The sequence below is a fragment of the Pezoporus occidentalis genome, unplaced genomic scaffold (genome assembly GCF_034315485.1).
Source record: "Pezoporus occidentalis ecotype Australia unplaced genomic scaffold, CSIRO_AGI_Poc_V1 ctg54, whole genome shotgun sequence".
NCBI classification, from domain to species: domain Eukaryota; kingdom Metazoa; phylum Chordata; class Aves; order Psittaciformes; family Psittacidae; genus Pezoporus; species Pezoporus occidentalis.
The window spans coordinates 1,382,220-1,409,937 of record NW_026915877.1 but is presented as its reverse complement, the minus strand read 5'-3'; the positions used below and the strand labels follow the sequence as shown (position 1 = coordinate 1,409,937).

General features: G+C 36.5%; 1 protein-coding gene across 12 annotated transcripts in view; it reads left to right on the top strand.

The window, feature by feature from the left end:
* GTDC1 (glycosyltransferase like domain containing 1) overlaps positions 1-27,718 on the top strand; it is a 311,001-nt gene that overhangs the window by 37,433 nt on the left and 245,850 nt on the right. For 11 of the 12 annotated variants that reach the window (XR_009968306.1, XR_009968307.1, XM_062637705.1 and 8 more), the window contains exon 2: positions 17,401-17,611. The exons of the other annotated variant lie outside the window; for it this stretch is intronic. Coding sequence is in view for 9 of the 11 variants with exons in the window: in XM_062637705.1 (XP_062493689.1) it covers positions 17,430-17,611 (182 nt within the window). In the remaining 2 variants the exon portion in view is untranslated. The remainder of the gene's footprint in view (positions 1-17,400; positions 17,612-27,718) is intronic. 12 annotated transcript variants of the gene reach the window in all.

Genomic DNA, 27,718 nt, shown 5'->3' with positions numbered 1-27,718 from the left:
CTTGTGGAGGAAATGAACCACAAAACTTGAAATAGTTGGGAGGTTTCTTTGTTTGGTGATTTGGTTTTTTTGTTGTTTTGTTTTTTTTTTTTAAGTGAAAGGGAAAATAAGGCTCACAACTCAAGAAGGGAGAACTCCATAGTGAAAGAATATGGGACCATAGGGTAATTCAGGTTGGAAGGGATCTTTGGAGGCCATCTAGTCCAGCCCCCTGTGCAAAACAGAGTTGGCCATGTCTGCGTTACCTGTATCCAACAGAGTATGTAATTATGGAATGCTTGAGTATTGCATGATCATTTTCTCTAGTGTCTGCATGTAATCTGATGCAACAAGGCTGTCATTTATATTCCTTTACATTATGTGTATGTACTGATTTTTCTCAAGATTTGAATTCTGTGTGACCAGAAGTCAGGCTGGTATCTCTAATGGTAGTAAGTATCTTCTTGGACCGTGTGCTGGGATTATATGTAAAATACGTAAGTATTTATATTTTTCCTTAGCGCCAGCAATGCTATTTTTTTTTTTCTTTCCTGCAAATATTTGGTATGTTTAATAGTTAATATGGAATACTTACAAGTGTATCTGTTATGCAAAGAACTGAAAGAGGTTTGGGGTTTGTTTTTTTTTCCTTCCATTGGCATTTGGAAAGAAAAAAAAAAGTTGCTACTATAACAGAATTTTATTAATGAATAATTTACACTGGTTCCAGCTGTGACCATGTGATTAGTCCTTCACTAAGCAACAATGGGTATTTTCTTTCTGCTTTTATTTGATTTCCAAGAATGTGTCATCTGTTACATAAACTGCTGCCAGTATGCCCCATGTAAACTGGTATTTTTTATTTCCTTGAAGCATAAGATAAATACACACTCATATCCTTCTGGAAATACTGTTTTAAATGAATTGGGAATTTTATTGATTATAGCTGATTCAGCATGCCAAAATCATAAAACTTAAAATATTTATTAAATGTACTAGACTGTAGGATACCTTCTTCACTGGTAGTGCAAAAGATAATTTTCACTTTTACATTTCTATCTTAATATTTTATTACAGCAATACAATGTGTTGTAGAGGTGGACAAGCCTGCAGATTGAAATGTGGATAGTCCAGATTGTTCCTTTCCCTCGACCATATGGTGTAGTTCTAAAAGCCTTTTGTACACTGTCTGTTTAGTTAATTGTAAACTTGGTCTTTAACATACCTTAAAAAAATGAGATATATACAAACTAAAATCAGTATATGCTCTGGTAAGTAAAAGTTTGCTAAAATACATGTAAATTCACAGTCCTGGTCTCTTGGTAGGTTTTCTTTCTGGGTGGATTTGAAAGTCTTTCACTGTTTCTTGGTAACGAATGCGAGTATGTATGTGTGGAGGGACAGGTTTTTACGTTTCCTCCTTGGGAAGGGGGTGGAGATTTGAGTATATAATGAACATTTCATAATATTTTTGCTTGGCAGACAGCTCTGCCAGTGGGTGATGTGCAGGAACATCGAAGATTTCTGACAGATGGATGGTAGGACTGCTAATACACCTCCACATATTTCAGCGTCTGATGTTCCCAGTGCTTCTCTGATGCCCGAGAAGCTTGTGCTCACGCTTTGGTCTGATGTTGCCCAGTGTGGGGCTTTAGAAAAGCAGAACTGAGCCTTGACACAGAGGGGGTCATTTTTATAGTCATCACAAAGTGAAGCATTCATAAGCATCCATTACTTTTTTTTTTTTATATAATGAATTAAAAATTAATTGCTGAAGAGTTTCAGAAGCAATTTTATTTTCTGTTGTCTCACCATAAGAAGCTATTTGGGAAAAGCATCTGTTTTCCCTGAAAATAAGGTTGATAAATCTAAAGAGGAAAAAGCAAAAGTTGTAGGAGCCTCACTGAAACTGATTTTCTGTGGATCCCAACCTGTTTTAATGCATTGGAGAGTGTTTGCTCATTAGTGGAAGTTTTCATGGTAGGCAAGGCTCACATCATTCATGGTTTTGGAGATAAAAATTCGCTAACATTAAAAAAGGAAAACAAAAGCATTAGTAATCCAAAAGAAGTAAATTACAGTAGCAGGCAGTGAGGCTAATGTGCTGTGAGAGGCCTCTCACAATAAAACTTATTGATCTCTACTGTATATCTCAAGTGTTCAAAGGATTTCAGATATTGCTTCTATCACTACCTGAATGCAAAGGAGTGGGTAACCTTAGGGGATACTAGAAAGGAAAAAATGCAACTTTTGTTGTCTGCAGAGATTAAATAAAGCAACTCTTGACCTTTTCTACACATGCAGAAATTGAGAGAGCTTCAGCAAGTTTGCTCAAAATGAAAGCAGATAGTAAACAATACCACATCTGTTTCTTCCCATTAGGTAGTGTGCTCATTGTGAAATAGTGTGATGGTAACTAAACAGCAAAAAGAGGTTGGAGGACCATAGTTTTCCTTATCCTGCCTTTTTGTTCTCCTACACATATGTGATAAGATATTTTGCTTAGTAGATTCTTCAGAAACTTCACCTTTGTGCAGTGATGAAAAATGAATAGAGTGGGTTTGTGTGCCGCAGGAGGAGATACAGCTTCTGCTTGGCTGAAGTATGAGTGGGGGGATGCTGTATGTATACAGTAACTAGTTTATATGGTGAAACGAGTGGTATCTTCCATTCTGTACTCTTCTGGCTGCAGTATTTGATCGGTGAGAGCAAGAAAGTATCTGTAAGCAGAACTTCTGCTTACAATCCAAGTAATTCAGAATCACTGAAATGCAAGAAACCACATGTAATGCTCGAAGAATTCAGCTATAATTTTGAGAGCTGGAAGAGAAAACGGTGACTGAACATTTGTTGCAGATTCCATGATGAGAACAGTTTTCAAAGCCTGTGAGTTGCCACTTGCAGAGACTATAAGTACCTATTTTTACTGTACAGTGGCAAATGTAGGCTCACTTTGTTAGAGCAAGCAGTACAAACAAGATGTGCTAAAGTGTATGTTTTTTTTTTTTTTAAATTAACTTTTCATGCGATTCCAAAATAAGCAAAATAAAAAAAAGTCATAGAAAATCATGTAAATTCAACAATTCCCTCCCAAATATCTTTATTTAATCTACTTGTATTTTAATAACTGTTTCTTTAAATTGAGTAGTGTGCATGTCCAGTGGAAACAGTTAATGATACCAGCTTAGTTTGTAAATCAGTGGGTCAGAGACTGCCCCTTTATAGGCTACAGATTTATTTTATTTGTGAAAATACACAACTTTTATTTTTGGCTGATTTTGAGGGTTGTAGCTTTTTCAGCAAGTCTTTTTGTAAAGAAAAAAAATAGCATTTTTAAAAGGCTGGACTTTCATGCTTGGGCTAACTGAAAGCACTGTTGAAGTAGTTTTCTGTGGGGGGACAGTCTGGTTTATAGTGATACAGCGAGATTCATAGGTATATGTAAGATGTGTTCAGGGTCTCAACTTGTGGTGTTCACAGAAAAGAATGTGGAGAGAAGGTAGCAGCAAGAGTGTAGAAGACCGAAGTTTGAAGCAGTTAGGCTTAGAGAAGCGTGTGCAGAGTACATGTAGAGGAGCGTTGGTGGACAAAGTATTTCTGAGCAGAGGCTGGAGAGAAAAGGAAAAGGAGAGATTGGAAGGAGCATATGGAGTAGAATTGATCAAAAAATGGATGACTCTTTGGCAACATGTTAAAAGCTGTTCCTTTTTTTCTGTTGGGAAATTTAGATTTACTAGGTGAGTCTAATAAAAATGAAAAGAGCAGTATGAAATAAGCCTTGAGCCTAACTGGGGGAAAAAAATTCAGAGTTGAAGAGAAAAAACTTCGGATTTGATGTGGTAAGATGGAGGAGGAAGAAAGAGATTGTTTGCAAATGTGTTTGAGACTATTTGTATGTGGAAGAATTGACAAACAAGGCAGTGAGACCAGAGATTAAGCAAGGAGAAAAAGGCAAGGGAGCCATGAAACTTTGGTTCTGGAACAGCAAATAAAGGTCTTTATTGAAGCTGGAGATTTCTTAATGAGGAATGAAGCATCGAGGGGAGAACATCTGAGATTGTAGACCTGTAGGACAAGAGGTGCAGTGGACACGTCCATACATTGGAAAACAGTTGGAGGAGAGGGTAGTTTGAAACAGAAAAATTGGACGTGCCTCATCAAGGTAAGTAGTCGATAATGCAGTAAGTCTGTTCTTTGTAGATTTTATTGCATCATTGATAAAGTTTAAAAAAGAAAAAAATATGATACAGAACTAAGGTAAGTACAGTAAGAAGTAATTAGAAAAGAAGGTGAAATAATTAGAAAAGGAGGTAAAAGAGCAGGAAATAAAAAAGATCTTAAATGTAAATGAAAAGAGGATATTGGGGATTCAGTCATATGAGAAATGCATATGGCTTCAAGAAGTGTGGATTTTCCTTTTCAAGATGGAATTCATCAGTGTACCAGGTGAAGACTAGTATTAATAGAGGACACAAAATACTGTCTCATTTGTATTTGCCTTTTCTGGTAAGGGCTCATGCTTATGAAAAAGAACAATGTTGAAACATTTTGAAACAAATTTGAAACATTTTTTCATATGTGGCTGAACAGCAAGTTTCTGCTGGTTTAAAGGCAGGAGTATTGTGTATTGTGGAGACTGGAAATAGGGACGTAGGAGTCACTGCTTCTTTCTTCTGTTCTTGGATTTACTATAAAACTGTCGGAAGAGTGTGTAAATCACAATTTCTAATTCAAGTTTTCTTATCTGTAATGTAGAGATGACAATACCTACCTACCTCACAGCAGTGTTGTGAAGTTTAATTAATGTTTGTTGAGCTCTTCAGTATTTTTGGATGAAAGCAGATAAATTAAACCTCTTACTTATGGTAAAATACCAGCCAGAAGATGGAGTACAATTCTGGGGATGGAGGGAGGAGATAGAACGCTTCAGTTTTGTTGTTAAAGAGTATTTAAACAAAGCAATTGAAAATATTTGCTTAGAAATTATATAATTATAGGTTTATTTATGAAATCCAAGCATTTTATTACAATTAGCTTGTAATTAGAACATGTGCATAGAGCTAGTGTTTTGTTTCATCTTAAGATAGTTTAGGACTCCTTAAAAAAGTTGAATAAATCACCAGTATTCCTTTTTGGCACCATTTTAAGGTGAATTCTTCAGTCTGCCTTCATGGGCCAAACCAAATATTTCTCTGTCATCAAGCATTGTGTCAAGGATTCTGTAGGGGCTGAAGTGCTGTATTTAGAGGTTGTGGACTTCAGAATAACAAGTCAGTAGGCAACAATAATAGTAACAAGTACATGAAATTCTGTGTATATATGAATGTGTGGTTATAGTATAATTTAAGGAACACAGTAACATGGTCAGGAGAAAATATATGAGAAAATTGTTGAAAAAAACAATTGAGTGAACTAGTGTTGAGCAATAAAATCAGTGGGGGAATTAGCCTTGCTAAGCCTTGTTTCTGAAGCTTTCTTACTATTCAAATAGGAAATAGTCAAAATAAGTTTTCAAGTTACAGTCAAAGGAAATGCTGTGTATATTCACCACCAAGTTTCTTAGAATTGGCTGTGTCTGGAGATGCAAACTTTGCAAACATAGTGTCAGCAACATCACAGGTGTCATTATAAATGTCAGCAGTATGTAAGTGGTATTTGTAAATAAGCACAAACATGTGAAATGGTCTGTGTTTGTTAGGCAACCATTACGCACCTTCAGTATGCTGAAGCCTGGTGCTTGTTTAAGTAGCTCATGTGAGTTGAATGTACACTAAATATCAAGTGGAGTTACATAGCCTGAAAAGAAAAACTGCTTTAAAGAAAAAAGCAGACTTTTTTTGTAAGTCATTTTGTTAATTTAATGCCCAAGAAAATGCTTCCATGAGTGTTAAGAAACCAACTGTCTATAGACTCTAGGAAAAATCATTTATGGATCTCTCTTGTCCATACTCATTCAGAGCTTCAATGGGAAGGCAGAGTGCTGCAGCTCTGAAGAGTAACTTGAATCATCTTGCATGAATATTGCCCTCTCCAAGGATATTGGCATGCAAAACAGATTTTGTTCATCTTGGCGCATTTTGAATGCACCTCACAAATGGATTCTTAACCACTTTGAAATGAACAGAGTTTGGATTAGGTTCTCTTCAGCACAAGCAAACTAATGTGTGATCGATGCAGATAGGTGGAAATTAGTCCTTTTCTCAAAGCATTTGGTCCTGTTTAATTTGAGTACGCTGTCTGCTTTGTTTTCCACTGTACTTATTTGCTGGAGGCAACTTACTGTTCTCCCCCCTCCTTCCCCTCTTTCTTAATTATATCTCTAGTATTCAAATTCAGAGAGTGAAGTGTCTTCAGAGCTATTTCTGCTTTAAATATGGGGCTGAACCAGTTTCATATAGCACCATCAGTTATCTACAGCTTTGTGGAACCAGACTTTGCTTAAACAGTAATGGGAATATCGGATCTGAAAAGATTCAGGAAGATCTGAATCAATCTGTCATAAGGTTAGACTGTTGTAAACACTTCTCTTAGATTCTGATCTGATAGAATCATAGAATAGTTAGGGTTGGAAAGGACCTTAAGATCATCTAGTTCAAATCTCCCTGCCATGGGCAGGGACACCTCACAGTATGCAATGCCACCCAAGGCTTCGTCCAGCCTGGCCTTGAACACTGCCAAGGATGGAGCATTCACGACTTCCCTGGCCAACCCATTCCAGTGCCTCACCACCCTAACAGTAAAGAATTTCTTCCTTATATCCAATCTAAACTTCCCCTGTTTAAGTTTTAACCCATTACCCCTTGTCCTGTCGCTACACTCCCTAATGAATAGTCCATCCCCACATCCCTGTAGCCCCCCTTCAGATACTGGAAGGCTGCTATTGAAAAGTCATCTATTTTATGAAAGTGATTTTTGGAAATCTCAACACAAGTAGATAAATGAAGACAGTTTGAGCATTATCTTCATAACCAAAACCCTTGTTTGCCTATTTTTTTAAACCCAGCCAAGTACAGTGTTGTAGAGTCGTCACTCCAGCACACCAAAAATACAGCATTTTTATTTTCTGCTGTGACTGATGAATAAGGATGGAGTTAATTCCCTTGATCATAGAGTACTTTCCAATATGCCATCAATAAAATTAATGCAAATAAAGCAAACTTTTAGAGCCTAAATTTTCTTTGCTTGATCTTTTTTAAGACTTCTAAGACTTCATTGCTTAGCAGAGAGTATTTGTTACATTAACAAGGAAGCTGCAGTTCTTAAGGTTAGAAGTTTATGAAGGTAAAAATGATTCACAATTTTCCTTTTTCTTTTGTCAGCTGGGAGGCAACACTATAACTTCTTTAAAACTACCTGTATTAATCTGAATTCTAGCAAAGATGGAAGCAATTAAAAATAGCATTTTTGGTGTTTCCATTTTAAAGTTTTAATTTATGTAAAGGATTCTACTTCACCATAACAGTTTATGAGGCATAGCTTGGTTAACAGGCAAGAAGTTTCCCTAGTCCTCAGTTTTGGGTTGGAAGTCTTCAGAGAATGATAAAACTTAAAATGGTTTGTATTGGAAGGGATCTTAATGACTCTAGTTCCAACCCCCTGCAGCAGGCAGGGACACCTTCCACTAGACCAGGTTGCTCAAATGTTTCCAGGGATGGGGCAGCCACAACTTCTCTGGGCAACCTATGCCAGTGCATCACCACCGTCACAGTAAAGGATTTCTTCCTAATACCTAGTCCTTATATTTTCATAGCAAAAAGGTTCACAGCTTTCATCGAGAGCAACAGCAAAAGCTTCAGATTTTGTGGGAGCACTGGCAAGTCAGCATTATTTCTGTCAAGCATTTGTTAAGACTGTTTTGAGACCTCATGAGTACCTGGTGTGTTTTCTCAGTGTCTTAATCTCCACAATTGACTATTCTTTGTATATGAAAAAATCATAGTGAAAAGTAGCATCAAAGATTTTAGCTCTAGCATTGCTTTGAGTCTGGTTGAATGTGGAGGACTCTCCTGAGATAAGCACTGCCTTTATTTTAGAGGTATTTCCAAATTGCCCATGTACTGTTGTTTTTAAAGCCTCCAGGAGCTGTTTGTGGCTGCTGTAAACACTTAACTGATGATACTGCCAAAAATTTCCCAATGGCCAGAATAACTGCACAACCCTGAAGTCTTTAGTACAAGTCAGAACAGTCTTTAACTTGCTGGTGAAACTTGTGATCTTTGTGACTCTGAAATGAAGTGGGAATATCAAGCACAGACCTTGCGTGCATGAGGTGTAAATGGTTTCTCATGTTGGCTTGTAATGGTATTTCTGTCATTTCATTGTATCAGCAGTGTCAGTAAGAGATCCTCCTAATAGCCAGCGAAACTTTAAATAGTTAGGATCTTCCAGTAATGACTTTAAAATAGTTTCTTCAGCTTGAGCTCTGCAATGAAGAAACTATTGTGGCCATTGTAAACTTAATGTTCTTATGTTGCACCAATTTGTAGGAGGAATGAGCTAGGTTCTGCAGGTTTTCCGGTGGTTCAAGTTCAAGTATCTGATGAATGACAGTGTCATTTAGTTTTCTTGAACAGGGTGTTCAAGGTAAGGGTTTTCAGATTTTAGGAGAAAAGTCTTATGAGTGTGGCCAGTTGAGTTAGGCATGGTAAATGCTTCTCAGATTTTTATTTTTTTTTTTGTAGATAGGCGGAGAAGTGATTCCCAAGTCACACTAAAGCTGAAATCCTAGTGAGTTTTACTAAAATTGTTGCGATTTATAATGAAGTAAAATAAAAAACCTCCCTGTTTTCAGCTTTCTTTGTTAGAGGTTACAATGCAGATTGTATGCCATAGGCAGATTCTGTTGTGTGCAACAAAAGCAAAGTTCATAAGGCACAGGCTTTCTGATAGTGGTGATTTTAATGGTGCTTTTCTCATACCAACTGTCTGATAGTCTTTAAGACAAAAAATTTACATCTTGATGTCCTTTGTGTGTGTCCTTGCCTTGCTGTTATCCGTGGTAGTGCTAAAAAGGGTCACGCTGGTCTCATGTCTGTTAGGGTCTCCCCCAGACATGAATATTTATTCTTTATGCAGTATCTGTTTTTAAAACATCAGCTCAGAATCTCAACTTGTTTACAAAATAACCTTCCAAAACAGATTGCTTTGAGATGCTTGTGTATCACTTTTATTCATGGAAAAAAGTTTCCTGACTTACCATTTCAATTGACAGATGATAACAGAAATCTTTCATTATCTCATATCAGTATTTTTCAGCTTTCTGTGATGTGTGTATCCGTAGATACTTCCTAATGGAGGAGGTAGACCCCTTAACTTTCTTATACTTGCAGAGTAAATTAAAATGTATGCATATGCTTTTTTCTCTTACTTTAAGCAAACCCTTGAAAGTATTTTGCAGCCTCAGCAGAGAACAGAATAGAAGCAAATGGCTGAAGACATAAGATTTGCTATTATGTCAGCAGAGGTGTTGGGGAACACTTGCAGTGAGGTGTCAGAAAGCACTTTGGCCATATTCTGAAGCCTTTAATATTGCGAGAGCCTTTTCAGAGGGCTTAGTCAAAACTTTATTGGGAAATTATTTATAGGAAACATGATGCTGCATCATTACATCAAATTGGCAGTGTAGTTAGACTAGATTTATAAATTGATGTGGAAAACATACCTTCTGTATATTAAGTTGGAAAGAGGATGTAAATATTCTTAAATTGAAAAATATGTTTAGTGCTGTTTAAAGTCCTCATTCAGTGTTTGTGAGCTTTCAGGCAGTTTCTGAAAGAGGTAACATGATACTGACTGGACAGAAGTTAATGAGATGTATTTGTTTTCATCAATTCATAGTATGAAGCGTTGGTTAAGTTCACTTGGAAAGATGAGAATTGGGCAAGTAGAAGACCAAAAATTACTAGTAATTAGTTCTAGTTCTTAACATAAGTTAAAACGGAGGACTTGGTGCAGGTAACTTGGCAACCTTGAAGTTGTTTTATCAATCACAAGAACATCATGTCCAAAATGCTCTAGTAATGTAATATTTAAATGTTACTTAAACACAAAACTCAGATGATTTATTCTGTTCACTTGGTGAAGGGTTTCAAAGCTTGACAAAATCCTCATGATTATCATTTTAAATTGCTTGTGTTGCAGGTCTTTAGGTGAATAAAATGGCAGATACATTTGGCATCACTTTTGAAGGCCGTTTTCCATCGTGATTTAATTTCATTTTGAAGTAACCTTACTGGCATGTGTTGTGAAGTTCACATATCTGTCCCTCCGTAATACTCCTCCTTGTGGGACTCCTCACAGATTTCACAGTTGAACTCGATTTGACAGTAGATCTCATCCCATCCTTTTTGTTGACTCAAGGTGTGACTGAAGAAGCAGATCCTTTCATCACATATTCAAATAGATAGTTTCTGACTGTAAAATAAATCTGGCTTGTGCCCACTCAAAAGTTGCCGCCAAACATCTCAGGCTACCAAGCCTAATGTTTAAATTAAAGTTTAAATTAACTCTTGCAATTCCAGCTTGAGGAGGAGGAGTGTTCTAAGAGCTAAAGCCCAAATTTTGATGATACAAGAATGATTTGCTATAGAAAACAAACTAACTTTTTGGAGGACAGTGATATTGCTATTTCACAGAGCAACTAATGATGGCTTCTACAAAGTGTTTTGTCTTTTAATAAGTTAGCTAATATGTACTGTAGACTAAATATTTCAAATAAAAATAGTTAAAATATTTACAAGTCATTTTTTCAAGCGTATATGTATGTGTTGTTACATACATGTTTCAAGCATATACATATATGTTTTTACACTAGCTATGAATGCTTAACTTTCTGTACAGAAATGGTCTGAAGCCCAGAATGTGTGAAACGCATTTCTCATCATATTCCCAATAAGTTGGAAGAATTTCAAAATGCCAGCCCATTATTACCAGACCAGTATTCTTTCTATAATAGGGAACTAGCAACTAATATGTCTCCTGTCAAGTTTAAAAATAGTGCTATATCACCCATTACCACACCTATTAGTTCCCTTTCCACTTGGAGATATTCTAAATCAAGTGTCGTTCATTTATTTAAACTTCATGTAAGCCTTCAAAATCATCAGTATTATCAAGTTTATAGTAACAGGTACAGTACTGGGAAGGATGAGTCTTGTAAACTCTCTTGAGCCTTCAAGCACTGTAAACACAGTCCAAAGAAGTTGGGTAAGAGGAACATATTATTAAACAACATTAGCAGTCTCTGCTGAAGTAAGTTGTCGTTATTCCAGGCTTTTGAATTGCATGACAAATGGGAGCTTATAATTAAGTGTTAAATCAGAATAACTACTTCTCTTTCACATACAATTGCTAATCTTGCATTTTCAGTTTGCACTCTTGTATTAGCTCTGTACTGATTCCCCCCACAAAACAAACAAATCCTGTTATTGGCTGAAGAGCTACCCAAAATAATGTTAGAACTTTTTGTGAAGATGATTCCTGCTCTGCAGCATACTTGTGTTGAGTTCTGTAAATCTATTGGGATGATTAAAGGGAGGAAGCAGAGGAGCAAACTGTAGAAGAGGTTTTCTGGTGATGGGTAGTCAAGGCTGTAGTTGTTTCCCTGGCCTCCATCACCTGGTTTTCCATCACCTCCTTTGTCTCTGTCTCCATCACCTCCTTTGTCTTATCCCTTTCTCTTTTGACTTGGAAACCACGAAAACTTTCTGCTAATTAAATATTAGCAATACTTTGTTAATCTGAACTCCCAAAATAGTTTACAGACTCTTTAGTATCCCTGATACCCTGTTCTGACTAGTACTTATTCCCATGTATACCACTTCGCAGATCAATTAGAAACATATAAACCAAACTGTTGTAATTTCTGTTCAGAATGTACTGGGAATCAGGAGATCGGTCAGTGAAATTTCCCTGTCAATAGGAGTATAGATAAAAGTTATTTATAACAGTCTTAGACTATGTCATGGAAAAAGGTGAAAGGAAAATTCTAAGGATTAACTTTTGCTTTCTGTAGCTGAAAAAAACCCAAATCTTGTTTATATCAAGAAATGATGAAGGTCATTAGTGCCTTTGCCTAGTTAAAATAATAATTTAAATACTGAGTTTTAAAGTGCATAGTCTGCATATGTAGTAACAACTTTTTCATGAGGATTTATAGCAACAGTGTTTACTTAATGTGCAGATTTTACAGCATGTTACTTTCTAAATATGTGAACTCCAAAAGGAGCCATTACTGTCGCTTGTGTCAGGGTGTCTCTGGATTAATAGCTTTGGGACATTTTTAAAGTCCAGCTTTCAATTCCTGCTGTTATATTTCGGGGTTGAAAGCACAGATGTAAGAACTGAACCTGGCGATCCTTGCAGTGTGCTTTTTAGTTAAGATCAAAACAATTCTTTAAAAATTATACTGTTTGCAGTTCTAAGTGCGTCATCCCCAGTGCCGCTGACCTTCTCACCTATACGGGATATGCGCCTGCCCTGATGTGTGAGTGTTTTGAGGAGCATAATTCTGAGAATGAGGGGAAAAAAAGAATAAAATTGTGTATTTGAAAGTGTATTGCAAGGAGCTGATTTTTCCATATATGTGTATTTACATTAATATTAAATAGTCCATAGAAGAATTACAGCAGTTCTTCAAGCAAATACTTTAAATAAGAATAATAAATAAATCTCATACTAAAAGAGATTTTGAGGCACAGTTCCCATGTGGGGGAATCCTCACCTGAGATCACTAGGACTTCTGCCATTTTCTCCCATTCACTCTATTTTTATTTCTGGCTGGGAATTTGCTTGTTAGTGTAACAAAGATAGTCTTTGCAAACCGATATGTAGATCATAGGCACAGTAAAATTAAATGTTGTGTTTTAGTACTTAGTGACACAAAAGGCAAACATTGCAATCACTGTCTAGAGTATTTCAGTGTAGACAGTGGTTAGCATCCTTGATGCCTGCAGGTAATACTAGGTTTTAGCGTTCCGTAGATGTTTTCAGCTCTCAGGTTGTGTGGATGGGGCACTGTGGTTTATGGGTGCCACCAGTAAATTAATATTAGTGCTGATGCAGACATCCAGATAAAGGTGAACAATTTTGGTTTACCACATTCTCAAAAGGAGTAGAGAATGTCTTACTTTTTCCAGTTAATTTATATAAAAGATAAACTAAGTGGCATTTTCACTTTGTGCACTTACACAGTTTAGTAATGACAAACCTCAGAGCGGTACTTTTGGGTGATCTAAATGGGAGTTGAATTTTGGTCAAACATTAAAATGTGATTATGTTTTAAGGTATAGCTCTGAGGTTTCGGTGAGTCATTGCCATGAGTGGGAGGGTAATACAGCTTCTTTCAATCTAAGCCTCTGTGCATGTATATGCCACATCAGATGAGGCTGGAGGGAGAAGGGACACAGCAGGAAAGGTAAAGACCTTTCAATAGTCCTTTGGAAAATCCCATTTTATCGGAATATGGAGCATTAAAAACTTTTGCCTGTATTAGGTTTTATGGTGTGTTTATCTGAAATTCGCAAAGGTGATAAGTACGTTTACATTCACAATGCGTACCTGATCGGTTCTGTAGTTGTTTAAGTTACAAGATACTGAACCACATGTGCGCTGGATACGGTGGTGGAATAAATTTCTCATACGTGTGGGACTGTGACCGTTAAAACAATCATTACTGAAACCATATACCTTATTTCCTGTAACTAATAGCAGCTCTCTACCTATGGAATATATTAACAGTTATTCCTTTGGTTTTGGATTGTTATTCAACTATTTTGTTGGACAGATATTTAAGCATAATCTGTAATTTATGTTGTCTGAATACGTCAATGAACACAGCTAATTATGGCTTTCTGTTTCAAGCTGTGCTGATGTTTGTGAAACCACATTTCTGTTTATAAGACAGAGTGAATGTGTATTCTTTAATAAATCATAGAAAATGATGAATTTTCTCTTACCTATGTTGATTAACAAAAATACTCTAGCTGGTGTTCACCTGGAGTTTAAAAAGAAGCCATGGTTTCTGTGGCTAGTTTAACAGCTGATGCTTCCGTGCCATTAAAGTAAATATTAATTTATTATTCTGTATAGTACTCAGAATTTCTTTTAAAGGAAAATTATTGGGTCAGACAGCGGTGGCCCATTTGTTGTTTTTTTGCAACGTCCTCACTGTGCAGTAGAACTGAAGTCCTGGATGAATGTCACTGTGAGATGCTGGCTTTGTGAGAGCACCTAACTACCTGCCTAAATTTCTTGGTACCTCAGTATACCTCTCTGTTAATCATGTAATTTTTGACACTGTTACCAGTTTGGAGGATTTTTTAAATTTCAGGTAGTTTCTAGTTAATAAATATCCTGAAGAATGTGATGCTACTTAAGGTATAGGCAGAGTAAAAGATTTTCAGAGTGGAGTGTGCTGCAGCCTGTGGATGGGGTTGAGCTGTTAGAGGAACACCAGGATTGCTGGCTTTAGAGAGGAAGCACTGGAAAGAGACAGGGGAAGCAGTTCTGGTTTTCTGATATTTGTTGTTTTCTTTGAAATGGGGAAAAGAATACCTGGAGTGATTTATATTTAATTGAGGATTACATTTCATCAGATAAGGTGAACGTTCTCAGGCCATTTATCAGCTGTGTCTTTGAGACCTCTAAGGAGTATATGATACATATTTACCTTCACTTGGCTAGGTCAAGGGAAAGAAAGCAAAAATAATAGATGTTATTGGAAGTCATGTGGGTGAAATATGAGGCAAATGGCTGTCTCATACCTCCTCTGTGCCTTTTTAAAAACAAGAAATTATTAGTTATATATAATTTCCTTTGCATTATCAGTGTATCTTCTTAAAACAGAAGATTTATTGAGTTTTTCATTGCTCCAGCTTAGTCAGTCGCTGAAGTCAACATGACATATATTGTGCTGCCATTATTCTTTAGTAGTTTCCTATGTAGGTAGCATCTTCTAAAAACACAAAACAAGAACAAAATATGCCATATACTGCTCCTTAGATAACATGTTTTTAAATTGAATTTCTTTTATATTGCTAGTAATGTATACAGATCATACCACACTAGAATCCTATAAGTGCTAGTGAGGTTTTTAGTGAGCAGTTTGGGGTTTCGGGGAGTGAGAGTTTTTGTAAGAAAGCCTTTGAGCTTCAGATCATCTCTTAAAAATACATCACTGCTGATTTTCACCCTCATTTGCTGCTGCTGTGGGGTCTATGAGTTGTTACTGTAAACAACTACATAGCAAGAGTGATCTAAGACCTGCTCCATGGTGCATCCATAATTTCAACCCAGTTGCCCAATGTAAATAGCCAAAGGGAGTTTATTGTATGGTAATATTTGTGTAATATTTGCATAATACTTTTTTATTAATAGAACTACAGGTAGGATAAGTGCAGAGTCACCTAAATGTCAGGATCTTTAAGCAAGAAGGAAACCTGAGAACTGGAAAAAATCTCTTACCGTCAGGACTAAGAGTTATTCTCTGTCCCCATAAGGGATGTGCACTGAAAAATGCTGCAAAATAAAACCGAAGAGCACATTGTTGATTCAGCTAAACCTAGCAATAAAACTGGTTTCAGAACTAGTCCGATGAAATGCAATTTGATCAGATATTTCATGAATGAATTACTTTATTACTGATAGCGCTGATGATTTGAAAATTAACTGCAACTCATTCTCTCTGTGAGCGACTGACTCAGTGGCATTTACCAGCTTTTCACATACCTCTTTTTCAGGGTCTGAATTTGCAAAATGCTTCCCTCTAGTCCTTTAAGTTAAATTTTCAGTGACATTTGATGACAAGCGTAGCATGATTAATTACAAATTGTTCTTTAGGTGAATAGTGCAGGTTCTAAAACACAGCTTGTGTTTTTATAACAGTTATTACCATGCAGGCTCCAAAAGGGCCTCGGAGCAGAGAGTATGATTTCGGCTACATCATTGTAAATTCAGAAAACGTCAGTGATCTCAAAAGTGTGATTTTTGAAATTAGGTCAGTGTAAGAGAGATCAGAATCTGCTTTGCTACCTGAAAAGAAGCAAGCTCCAAACTGGAGTAAAGTGTCTGCTTCCAGAAGGCTATCGGTTTTCTTTTCTTTGACAAATATGTTCCTTTCAAATATAATTTATTTGAAACAGTTTGGGGGAGTGAATAATAGAGCAAATTATAACCTAAATCCTGGCTGGGTTATGGCATGAAAGTAAGAGCACAGAATACTTTGCTGATTGATTTGTAAGGGAGATCTGCATCACCTTTTTACATGGCAGCATGATGGGCCAATGACTGAAAGCTGTCTAGAGCTTTCTTACATTTTGTCTCCCCATTAGATTTATTCAGTGTTTGGATTTGTCGTGCTGACTAGTTGATATTTTGATAGCTACTGTGCACTTGTAAGGTTTTTTTGTTTTGGCTGTTTTCTACCCTCTGATTAGAGCATCCGTATTTTAACCTGAACTTGACACTGAGACAGAACAAATAACATTAATGGAGAGTCCTGCCTTGTTGGGTTATGTTGAAAACGAAGTCAGCAGTGAGGTAGTCGTGGATGGTGAATACCTGTCAGGGTTTTGTTTTCAACTATTGTATGTGATGGTTTTGTTCAAAGCATATGAAAAGCAGCTTTTCAGTACCCCAAGTTTGTGACTCATGAAAGAGATGAGCAATAGTCACAGGGTTTTCATCTTTCCCTTCACTTTGGGGAGCATTTTTTGCATCCTGTTTGTGAGCAGCTCTGTGGTTTCTCATCTGAGAGCTTCCTTAAGCCTGCAACAGTGTTGTCTTCCAGCCATTTTGGAGTATTAAAAAAAATAACCCACATGGTTTACACGTCCTGTAGGTTCCTAATACGTAGCTTGGGCAGTGATCCCAGATCCCAGCAGTGCAGGAGACGGTCCTGGGGGGATGCTCAGACTGCGTCTCCCCATGTTGGTCTCTGCCTTCGTTTCACCCAGATTACCATTATTATCTACTATTGGGGCTGGAGTGTGTTTGAATTGTTCTATAGTTTTATCTAGCACCAGGAAGAGGGGGGGAAACCTATGTAAAAATGAATAAACTACTTCCTAACCTATGAAAGAATTGTATGTATTTGAGAGTGAGTGTGTAAAGTAAAGCTGCTTTTAAGTATCATGATTGAAACCAACAATAAATTCAAAATACAGTATTTTTTTTAAGTCCTGCACAATTTATTTGAAAATTACAAATGGTATCCTTCAGTGGCTGAAACTAATAGGTGTGATGGTTTTGTCATCATGGTTTCTAGGTAGCTTTTTCTGAAGCAAACTTACTAATATGAAGAATCAATTTTACATCAAAAATGAAGACACTGTAAGGCCTTGCAGTGTATTTCTGTTTTTTTTTTTCTTTTCAATATAAATCTTTTAGTTAAAAAAAAAAATATTTCTCTATTGTAATTTTCAGAATCCAGACGGTTTGGAAGCACTTAGAAAATGTGTGTTCTTCTAATTGAAGCCTTTTATGGTGGTTCCCACAAACAGCTGATGGATCTTCTCCAGGAGGAGCTACAAGAAGACTGTGTCCTCTGTACACTCCCTGCCAAGAAGTGGCACTGGAGAGCACGAACTGCTGCTCTCTATTTCATGCAAACCGTGCCAATAAGTCCTAATTACAGGTAACCCAGGAATTTGATATTTTCTAAACTCAAATTAGAGAGGCCTTCAGCCAACTCTTTTGGGTTGAATCTTCAGTTGTGTGCATGCAGGTGAATATGTGCAAGCAAATGGTGACTTGAAGTGGACAACACAAGGTTTTGTTCTTGCATTTTTTTCTTGGGGTATAATTGGGAAATTACTGCCGTTTTTTAAAGTTTCTTAGACCATTCTGTAACGCATTGGTAGCCCTTGAGAGTCTCTAAGTCAAAGTGCATTGATACCTTTTTGTGTATACGTGTATATGTACATCTTATTTTAAAATTATCAAGTGAATTCAGTAAAACTGAAAGTTTTAAACTGTGAATACTGAAAGATTTAAACTCTGCTTCACAGATTTGGTTGAAAGGTGGCACAGATGTGAACACTGCATGCTTTCTCACTTGCCCTCCGATCTATTAGCAGTCTGATTTCAGTGTGTATCACTCAGGCTGACCTGGAGGATTAAGGGAGCAGGTTTATCTTAATGATGGTATGGTTCTATAATATTCCAGCAACTGTGGATGTCAATTATGCATGTATGTAAGTGGCAAATTTCTATCAGCTAGAACCTGGACTGATAAAAACAGACTATTTAGGTCAAGAGATAGCAATCATGCAGTGAGAATCAGTCACTCCAGAACCAAGCTGTCTTTAAACCCAGCAATTTTACTTGTCCTGCCTCATCAGTTGAGATGTGGTAAGATGATTGTCTTGAGCAGTGACATGTCGTGTGGTGCAGCGTGTGCTCCACTCAGGGCATGCAGCAGAGCATCACAGCATGCACGGTAAACGAGCACTTCGTTGACTGTGCACTTTCATGAAGAGAGCCAATTCCTTCACAGAGCTGTTTTAGCACAAGCAGCTGCTTTTCAGCAACAGAATGAAACTTCAGCAGGACCCTGAGCACACCTAAATGCTGTGCTAACTAGTTGCAAGGCAGAACTGGGTCTGGTATTTGTTACCAGGAGCAAGCAGGCATAGTTGGCTGGAGAGGAATATGATTTTTCAAGAGTAGATCTTGTGCTGTAGAGGGCTTCATTTGAACATTGTGACCCAACATAATGTCTAATCCAGTTTGGAATGCATACTATATAAATGTGCACCTTTTCTGTTCCTGTTTCTGGCTTGCATTTAAAATAAGCTACCCTCCCAAGCCAAATGTTATATTTAATTTTCCCTGCTTTGTCTTCTGTGAGGCATTCAGCGTTGGTTTCCTGTTGCTTTCCTTTTGCAACAGTTTTGTTTTGGAGGAGTGTATATGACAAACTGTTATGTAAATTTGTCTTGTATTGCAACCACATCCTCCAACGCATCACAATGTTATCTGTGTTCCTTCAAGGTCAGCAGCCCAAGCTGTCCAGCACTAACTGTATTAAAGTAATCAGACATCTCTCATAGACATACACTTCATTAGTTTAACTTATAGTTACATTGACCTAAGATAACTGAACTCCAGTTTGTCAATTAACCCACATCTTGGGGGAAGGGGGAAGGAATGATGACAAAAAAAAAACAACCAAGAACCCACGAAAAACCCCCAAAATCCAGCAAAAATACCTCAACCCAGCAGCCTGGAAACTCATTTGAAGTTAATAAACTTGCAATCTGTCATAGACTTATGTGCAAATATAACCTTTACTGACAGCAAGTAAATCTGATCTAACCAATAGAGCATCTTAAAGAGAGGAAAGCTTTTTCTTTGCTGTTGCTGTTTAGGGTTTGATCAGACAAAATCAAATAGTCAAAGTTGACTAAGATGCGATGTCTAAAAAAGAGTATGTACCTTGTGCTCACAGGCAGGATAAAATTTTAGGAACAAGGGCTGATATGGCTGATAAGAGGAAAACTGATTAGAGGTACCTTCTACTTTACTTGCACATTTTTAATGTTTGTTTTGTAATTGAATGTTTCCAGTATTTTATTAAAGTGCAGCAGACTGCAGCCTTGTAAGACTGACTACTATCTCCTATTAGAAACAATATTGATTAAAATTAACATTGATTCTTTTATTTCTAGCTTGCTAGTAACCACTGAAGATGTGCTTCCCAGGTAGTTTGCTAAGACAAAATCGTTGTTAACTGGTAGGAGTGTGTTCTGAATAATGCATTTAAATATTTCAGCCTTCCTGTGAGGTCGTGGGAAATATCAAATTTGCATTATTTATAATATTTACATTATTTGTAGGATAAAAATTTTCTTTTACATGTGATTTTCATAAATGAGACGTTTCATAAATAGCTTGTTTCTGTTTGTGCATTTAATAATACAGAAAGGACACAAATATTTTGAGGGCAAACACTTGGTAACAGAGCTGCATTACTAAATTTTTATTTTCAAACCGTACTTTATTTCAAAATGCTGGTATGTAGAGAAGTAATATTGATGCTAGTAAGTCTGATACTGCTATACATCCGTACAGCAGTAGTATATATAAGTTTTAAAAGATCTGTTCTTTTATACATATAAACTGGTAATGGGAAAGAAACAGGTTTGTTTAGTTGTCAGATGCTGATCAGTGAGTTAAGGGACAGTCTTAAATAGTGCTTTTGAAGCAGAGTATGAAGGCAGGATCATAGATATTAAATTCAGGTACTCTGCAGTGACTATGGAGTTTATGTGAGGAACTTGCAAATATTTTTATTGGAGAATAGACATGTACTCTCTTGAACAAGAATTAAAGCTGAATTAGTAACGAGCAGTGCATCTGATGTTACTTTTGTGAACCGTGTGGCTGATATTTTGGTGTGCAATAAGATGATGTTCCCATGCAAGAATATGAGGATCTATCCAGAATTTTCTCAGGGAAATGTCCTCACCCTTTGAGGGGAATACATGTAACAATTATGGAAGGCATCAGACACTTAGTATTTTATCTGCAGTGCTGCATAGATTTATATGAGTTCCCCATCACAAAGGCTGTGCTGTGTGTTTCTCTGTAAAATTGTTGAATTTCCATTTTCATGTATTCATTGTGCAGTCTGTTGTTAAACCAGCTTACGTCTTTATTCATCTCCTCAAAGAAGGACAGGAGCCCTGATGAATGGGGAAGATCAGGCATGCAGCAAGTCCTCCAACTTGGAAGGCCATAGGGAGAGTTTTTAAAGGCAGCTTACTTGTCTAGTAAACTTGAAATGGTGTAATATATTGAGGTACAGCAGTCACAGAGCTGAGCATTTTTGAGCGCTTTCTTAATTGCTATGCAGAGACTCACATGATTTTTCCTTAATTGGAAAGAAGGTTTCTGTCTGGATATTGTATTAGTCCAAGGATTTTCATCCTTGGGGGTGGCAGTTGCCAAATCAGTGTTTGGAATGTGCTGAAAAAGGGCAGAATTACAGTGCTTTCTCTAAATAAGTTTTTCAACAATCATGCAGTTTTGCTAGCAGTTAATGGAATATTATCATTTTCATTCAGTAAATTAGGAAGGTCCAGGAGGGAGATGTGACCTCCTCAGGCTGCTGGCAGTCTGCAGAGCTGCTGCATTGTCTGCTTTGTCTCCCAGTTTGCTTCAGACAGCTTAAAATCTTTGATAAATATAGATGTCTGATCGTGTCTAAAGTTGTTTTCCGAAGCACACAGTGAGTGTTCAGTAATTCCAGAAAACATGTAAGAAAAAATATTTTTTTTACCCCCCCCCCTTTTTTTTTTCTTCTTAATTCAATGGAACTTCTCAAATTTGAAAATAGCATTGCAAAATTTAATGGGGGGGACGGTTGCTTTTCTTTTTTTTTTTTCTGTAATTCTTTATTACTATGAACAACCTCTAACATTTCAAATAATAGATCAGTTATGAGACACTAGATGAAAGTATTTTATATTTTAGGGGCTGTACTCTACAGTAAGTAATTCAAACTCAAAAAAGTTAGTACTATGAGACATATCAGCAAAGCAGAGAGACTAAATAGAGTGTAGCTTCCAGTTTGTTTTAATAGCACTGCTAGATTATTTTAAATATATATATATGAGAATATTATGTGTAACAATCAGTATTGCCCCCCAGGTAGCTGTTCATATGAATGAAGATTTTATTTGTAACAGACTCTAGCCCTGAAATACCCCTAGGGTAAATGTTAGCATATATATACCCCTTGATATTTGACAACTATATTTTAAAGACAAACTCTATGCTTTTTACATTTTACAAAAGAGAAAACAAATCATTGTTTTTAATTAATAGAGCTCTGAAAAAAACCCAACAAACCCAACCCAGCCTGGGGGTGTGTGCTTCAGCAATATATAGCAATATATAGCATATTCCAACAGTATATTATGTAAATGTCTTGGTTTGTGTGTGGGTTTTCTGTCTTTTTTTTTTTTTTAGTATGTGTGTTTTGTTTTTGTTTGTGGGATTTTTATTATTATTTTTTATTTAAATAACCTGTGAAGACTACTAGATTTAGGATTGTTTCAGATGTGATGCTTTCATTCTGTTCTGTAAGAAGAAAACATGTTATTATAGAGTGAATTCTTTACTACCTGGTGGATCGGTGTCGCCTGAATGTACTCTTTAAAATATACGTCCCGTAAATTTTATTCCAGTGAGTAGTTCAGTCACACTGAAAACATAACACAGCTTGCATGCGTGAGCATCCAGAAGCTGGAGTGCTTACTGTTTTCTAGATATTTAAAAAAACCCCACAACCCTGACAGTAATATATCCTGGAGAAGATGTCTGAATAAAGATGTGAATTGAAACAAGGCAAGGCAAATTTCATCCGTTGCATTAAAGATGGATAATACGTAGATGCCTGTTTGTGCTGGGAACCTTTCTGTCTTTTTGTACCTTTATGTCAAATGCTGGAAGTGCATCTTTATATAATCATTGTAGGAAGTGCAGTAATTTTCCCTGCATTAGAGACCTTCCCAGCATTTGACCATAATAACACTCAGGTAAGAAAGAAATAAATAGATGTGTGAGTAGTACAGTAGTTAAAAATAACCATGTGCCTGCAAATTAAGCAAACAAAAAAGTTCACCTGATTTTTTTTTTTTTTCCCCACCCCTTTTTTATGGTCTTTCCTTCTATATATAGATGAATTAAACTTGAATCTTGTTTATGGTATAGACTACTAAGACTGCATATTTTGGTCTGATTGTTCATGTAAGCAAAGCAAGTATGTGTCCATATGGAATGGCATGAAGCTCCACCCCTTACCGCGATAATGCTCTCAACTTCTGTAGTCCTGGGTAATAGAGTATCTCCCAGCCTGAGTAATAGGTGTGACACAGAATCATAGAATGGTTTGGTTTGGAAGTGACCTTAAAGATCACCGAGTTCCAACCCCCTGCCATGGGCAGGGACGCCTTCCACTAGATCAGCTTGCTCCACGTGCCATCCAGCCTGGCCTTGAACACTCCAGGGATGAGGCCGCCACAGCTTCTCTGGGAAACCTCTTCCAGTGCCTTGCCACACTCTGGGTGAAGAACTTGATCCTAATATCTAATCTAAATATACCCTCTGTCAGTTGAAAAGCATTTCCTGTTTTCCTATACCTCCATGCCCTTGTAAAAAGTCCCTCTCCAGATTTCTTGTAGGCTCCCTTAAAATACTGGAAGTCTGCTCTCTGGTCTCCCTAAAGCCTTGTGTTCTCCTGAGACACTCTTGCTGATGAGAGGTCATCTGATGCTGACAGTACATAATGTGGAATTGCATATGTAAAACCAGGTTTTGTGATTTTGATTAATATTGCCCAAAATCTGTTCTAGGAACTTCTGAAAATGTTATCATTCAAAGTGAACTTCTGAAGAAGAGCCTATTATCGAATGTGTTCAAGAATGAGCCGTACTATAAACCAATGCTTTGTGAAAGTTAACAAAAGAAAAAAAGCTGATTTTTTTTTTTAATTAGGAAGATGCTGTAAATAAATGTAAACAATTAAGTAGTTGGTAAATTAATCCAATTAAAGAAATGAAGTAATCTGGTAAAAAATTAAGTAAGGTCTAAGGGCAAAGTAACTTCCTATTGAGGATAACAGTACTGCTGCGGTTTTTCTCTTACAGTTGCACGGCTAAAATTTACTTTTCAGTATGACAAAGAAGGAGCTGCCTGAAGATTTTCATGAAGCTGGTGAAGGAGGTGGGATCTCCTTTGTCAGGCAGATTAATTATCTTGTACTTCACTACAGAGGGGCCAGAAACAGTTTTTGGTGCTGTAATTTAAGAACAAATCTTTTTATTCTTAGTTCTGGCTGTGTGAAAACTTGGGGGGGGGGGGGGGGGGAAGAAGAGGAGGAAATCCAATATCAACAACAAAAAAAGCTTTTAAGGAATAGGAAAAATAATTTCCTCAGTAAACTACCTGAAATTTATTCAGGCAGACAGCAATGTGATCTTAAACATTCACTTCACATTAATCAACTTTGCCTCAGATAAAATGCTGGCAGATGGTAGCTATTAATTTTGAAAGTGACAGGTTTTCTTTACGTTTTTTTTGTGTGGAAACCCCCACATGCACTCTTCCCTTCAAAAACTTTGGTTGTTTAATTTGTCCAACATGTTTTTTTTTGTTTTTTTTTTAAATTAATTTTTTTATTTTAAATACAGTCCTATTATTATGCAATTTCACAATTTGGATAGTTAAAAGAGGCTTTAGATTAATATAAATGCAGGCTGCTTTCTTTGAAGTCAGTGGAAATATATATATATGATCTCAAATTTGGCAGAAATAAGATGGGAATGCTGGACATGATGCACAGAGAGGTGCAGGACTGGGAAGGACACTGGTTGGGACTGCTGGGTGATCTCTAGAAAGTGCTAATGCAAAATGGCAGTTGTCTGATGTGTAAAAAATTTGCCGAAATTCCAGAAAAATACTCTGATGAGACAAGGGAAGAACAGTCTGTTGTTTCAAACCCTAGCATGTTTTTTCCTTTATGTTCTCAAATGCTGGGTAAAATCCTTATTTTTCTTTCTAAAATGATTTTTATGAATCACCTGGAGAATTGATATTTACATTGCTGGCAGTAAAATGTAATGAAATTGTGCATTATGACTCAGTATTTCTACACTTAGGATTTTAATGATGATTTTATCTGTCCTTTTACATTGTTGCTGTGTATATATTTCTAGATTAGTTATGGATTACATTTCTATTTTCAAATAAAAAACATATACAGTACTATATTATAAAGAGCGTGATACTTTCTACAATTCATTGTCATTCTAGTCCATAATACTAATTTGATTTTCCAGGGGGAAAGAAACAAAGCTTTTGGTTTGCATCTAATAAAGAGAAAAATTTGGATTTTTTTTTTCTGTGCCACTTTTTTCCCTAATCTATTCTTTTGTTTAACCTAAGAAATAAATAATACAAATTTTGTCAGATACATGGTTTGCACATGATTTGGATTTATAGCTTCGTATTCCAGTGTTTAAATAACTAGCATGCTTTATGAATATGTACAGCTTGGCTGGGGTTTGTGAATTGATACACGGTGAAAAATTTTATATTATGCAAACTGTTTTTAGGAAAACAGTTTTGGGAGGCCGACCTTAAGAGTGTTTTCCAATTTTTATTGTTTTATTTTTTGCAAGCATTAATCTGACCCAAATACATTGAAGTTTGGAAGTGTTGGTGGGTCAGACAGCTGCATTCATGTCAGTTGCCAGTCTACTACAGACCAAGGATTCAGTTACCTACTGACGTTTAGTTACCTAGTTCATCCTGAGTGCCGGTACCCAAGAGCTTGGCACGCTGCTCAGCTGTTTTCATGTCCACTGGCACCCTAACTGCTCACCTTGCTTCTATTGACTACAGCTGCCATGAGCACTGGGTAGGGGCTTTCTCTGATGTCTTCAGGTGGTTCAGGCTGGAAGTTTGGAAGCTCAACTGCCCAAAGGTGTTTTCTAGTTTTATCTTATCTGGGATTACAGCTGTATACAGATCTATAATGTGCATGTGACCATGTTGGCAGGTGATACTTCTCTTAACAGGTAGCACAACTTGATGGGGTTGTGGAGAGGTGGTAGAGTGAAGTAGGGCTGCTGGTCCAATGTCCATCCAGTGTGTGATTTCACAGGGTTTTGCTTCAGACAGGGTGCCCACTGGTTCTTAAGGACTGAATGTCCATAAAATGAGGCTGGAGTCCATTAAATGCTCTCCAGGAGCATCACCTCCTGGTGTATTTCACAAGTATTTCCTGTGAAGGGATCCAGTTCGTAATCTTGGAGACCACACTGGTGTGAGCTGAGGCAGACTAGGTGAGGGTGGTTGTAAAATGGGTGATTGCTTCATAAACACTGTTCTGTATCAAACTGAAATATTAATCTAAATTGACCCATAAAATGCTTCATTTTGTGGATTACGATGTCATTCCCTAAACATGAAATATATACCTAGGCTATAGTTTGATTGCAGTCTGTATGTCAAATTATGGTGCAATGGAATGTGTTTATTTTAAGATGGACTTCTGACTCCCCCGAAGAGCACTTTGATCAATTTATTTCCTCCTCCTCTTCTCTCTTACACTACTCAGCCCAAGTATCTTGGGAATGATACCTGTTACTGGTATGCTTTGAATCATTATGATGATTAATTACCCACCCTTCAAAAAAATACTGGGAATCTATGTAAATTATGTCTATTAATTTGAATATCTTTGACAAATGCAAAGCAACTGAAAAGCTTTTTCTTTTCTGTTGTTGTTGTTGATTCTGTAATGAAGATTTTCGCAATCTCCTTACTTCCTTGGACAATATTTTCTCTTTCTTGCCTTTGTCCTTTGTCCCTGTCTTTTCCTCCCTTCCTCCTGCACATATACTCTGATGGTCCAGTGGACACAGTCATTTTAAAGAATGCTTTACGTTTCAGAGCACTTTTTTTTTTTCATTGTTTATATTTATAACCTTGCCAACTTTTTCATAATTTTTCGTTTTAGCTCTCTTAATTTCCAGTTTACTTATTACATGCTGGAGCTTATATTTCTATCTAATAGCAACTTGAAGAAAGAAAGAAACAGCAGTGGACACAACATCAAAAGCAAATATGTGATTTTTCTTTTTACAGAAGAATTACTGAAAGGATTTATACCTGTTAACAGTATTGTTTATAAAAATTACAATAAGAAAAGTTGTATCTGGAGTGAGCCTACTGATTCTCTCACAGTATTCTTACCTGAAATAACCACTTAAATTGTTTAAACTAATGATTTATCAAATGAATTAAAAAATAAGTGAAAAGTATTAGAAGCAAACTAGTAGAAAATTTTTCAACTTTATTCGTTGTTGTAGCTAAGTAGTATTCCTATGAGTTTTGTTAACTTCTGTTTTATTTAAGAGTGATAATATTTTTTAACATAACATATTCTGCATATGATGATGATGTGTGTCTTTCTGGCATATGGAAAAATCTTCTTGAAATCAATAAGAAGAAGAAACTTTTGAGTGCATATAATATGTATGTTATATATGGAAGAATTAAAAAAATGAAGAGGAGTAATCTGCTATTTTTTATTTATGTAAGAGAATATCCCATTTTTAATTAAAGATGGAATTTAAGAATGATAAATGGGACCATTATCTAGTAACAGTTAGTTTGCTGGCATTTTTTTCCTACTGGTCTGTAGATCGCTGCAGGTTTGACAATGCCTTTGGCTTTTGTGAGCAAAATGCATTTCCCATTCTTGACAGAATGGTTGTAACTCACTAAACATGGAACAGTTATCATGCATAGCGACAGCTCTATGTTTAAACCCTGAGGAATAATTTTAAATTATTTTTATGCAGAAATTTCCCAGTTATCAATTTTATTAAAAACATAGTGGCTAAAAAATTTATATGCCAAATGAAGTAGGAGAAATGGTGCTAAAGATACTAAAAGTATGCAAGAAGAGGAGGCGAATTTTGAATGAAAGCGGTACCTTTTTTGCTTTTAAGTGAACTAATTCCTAAAGTAACTTAGAAGGAGAATTTATTTCTCTTGCCGTAGCTGTACTGTAACAAATTGTAAAAGAGCCAAAATTAGATTTTGTTTCTGAAGGAAGTACTGAAGTACTTCATCCTGCTTATGGTGCCAGAGATAGCTTGTGTCTGTCTTGTAGCCATTGACAAAAAAAATGAATGGTGTTTTATGCTTGTTTTCCTTCAGGAAT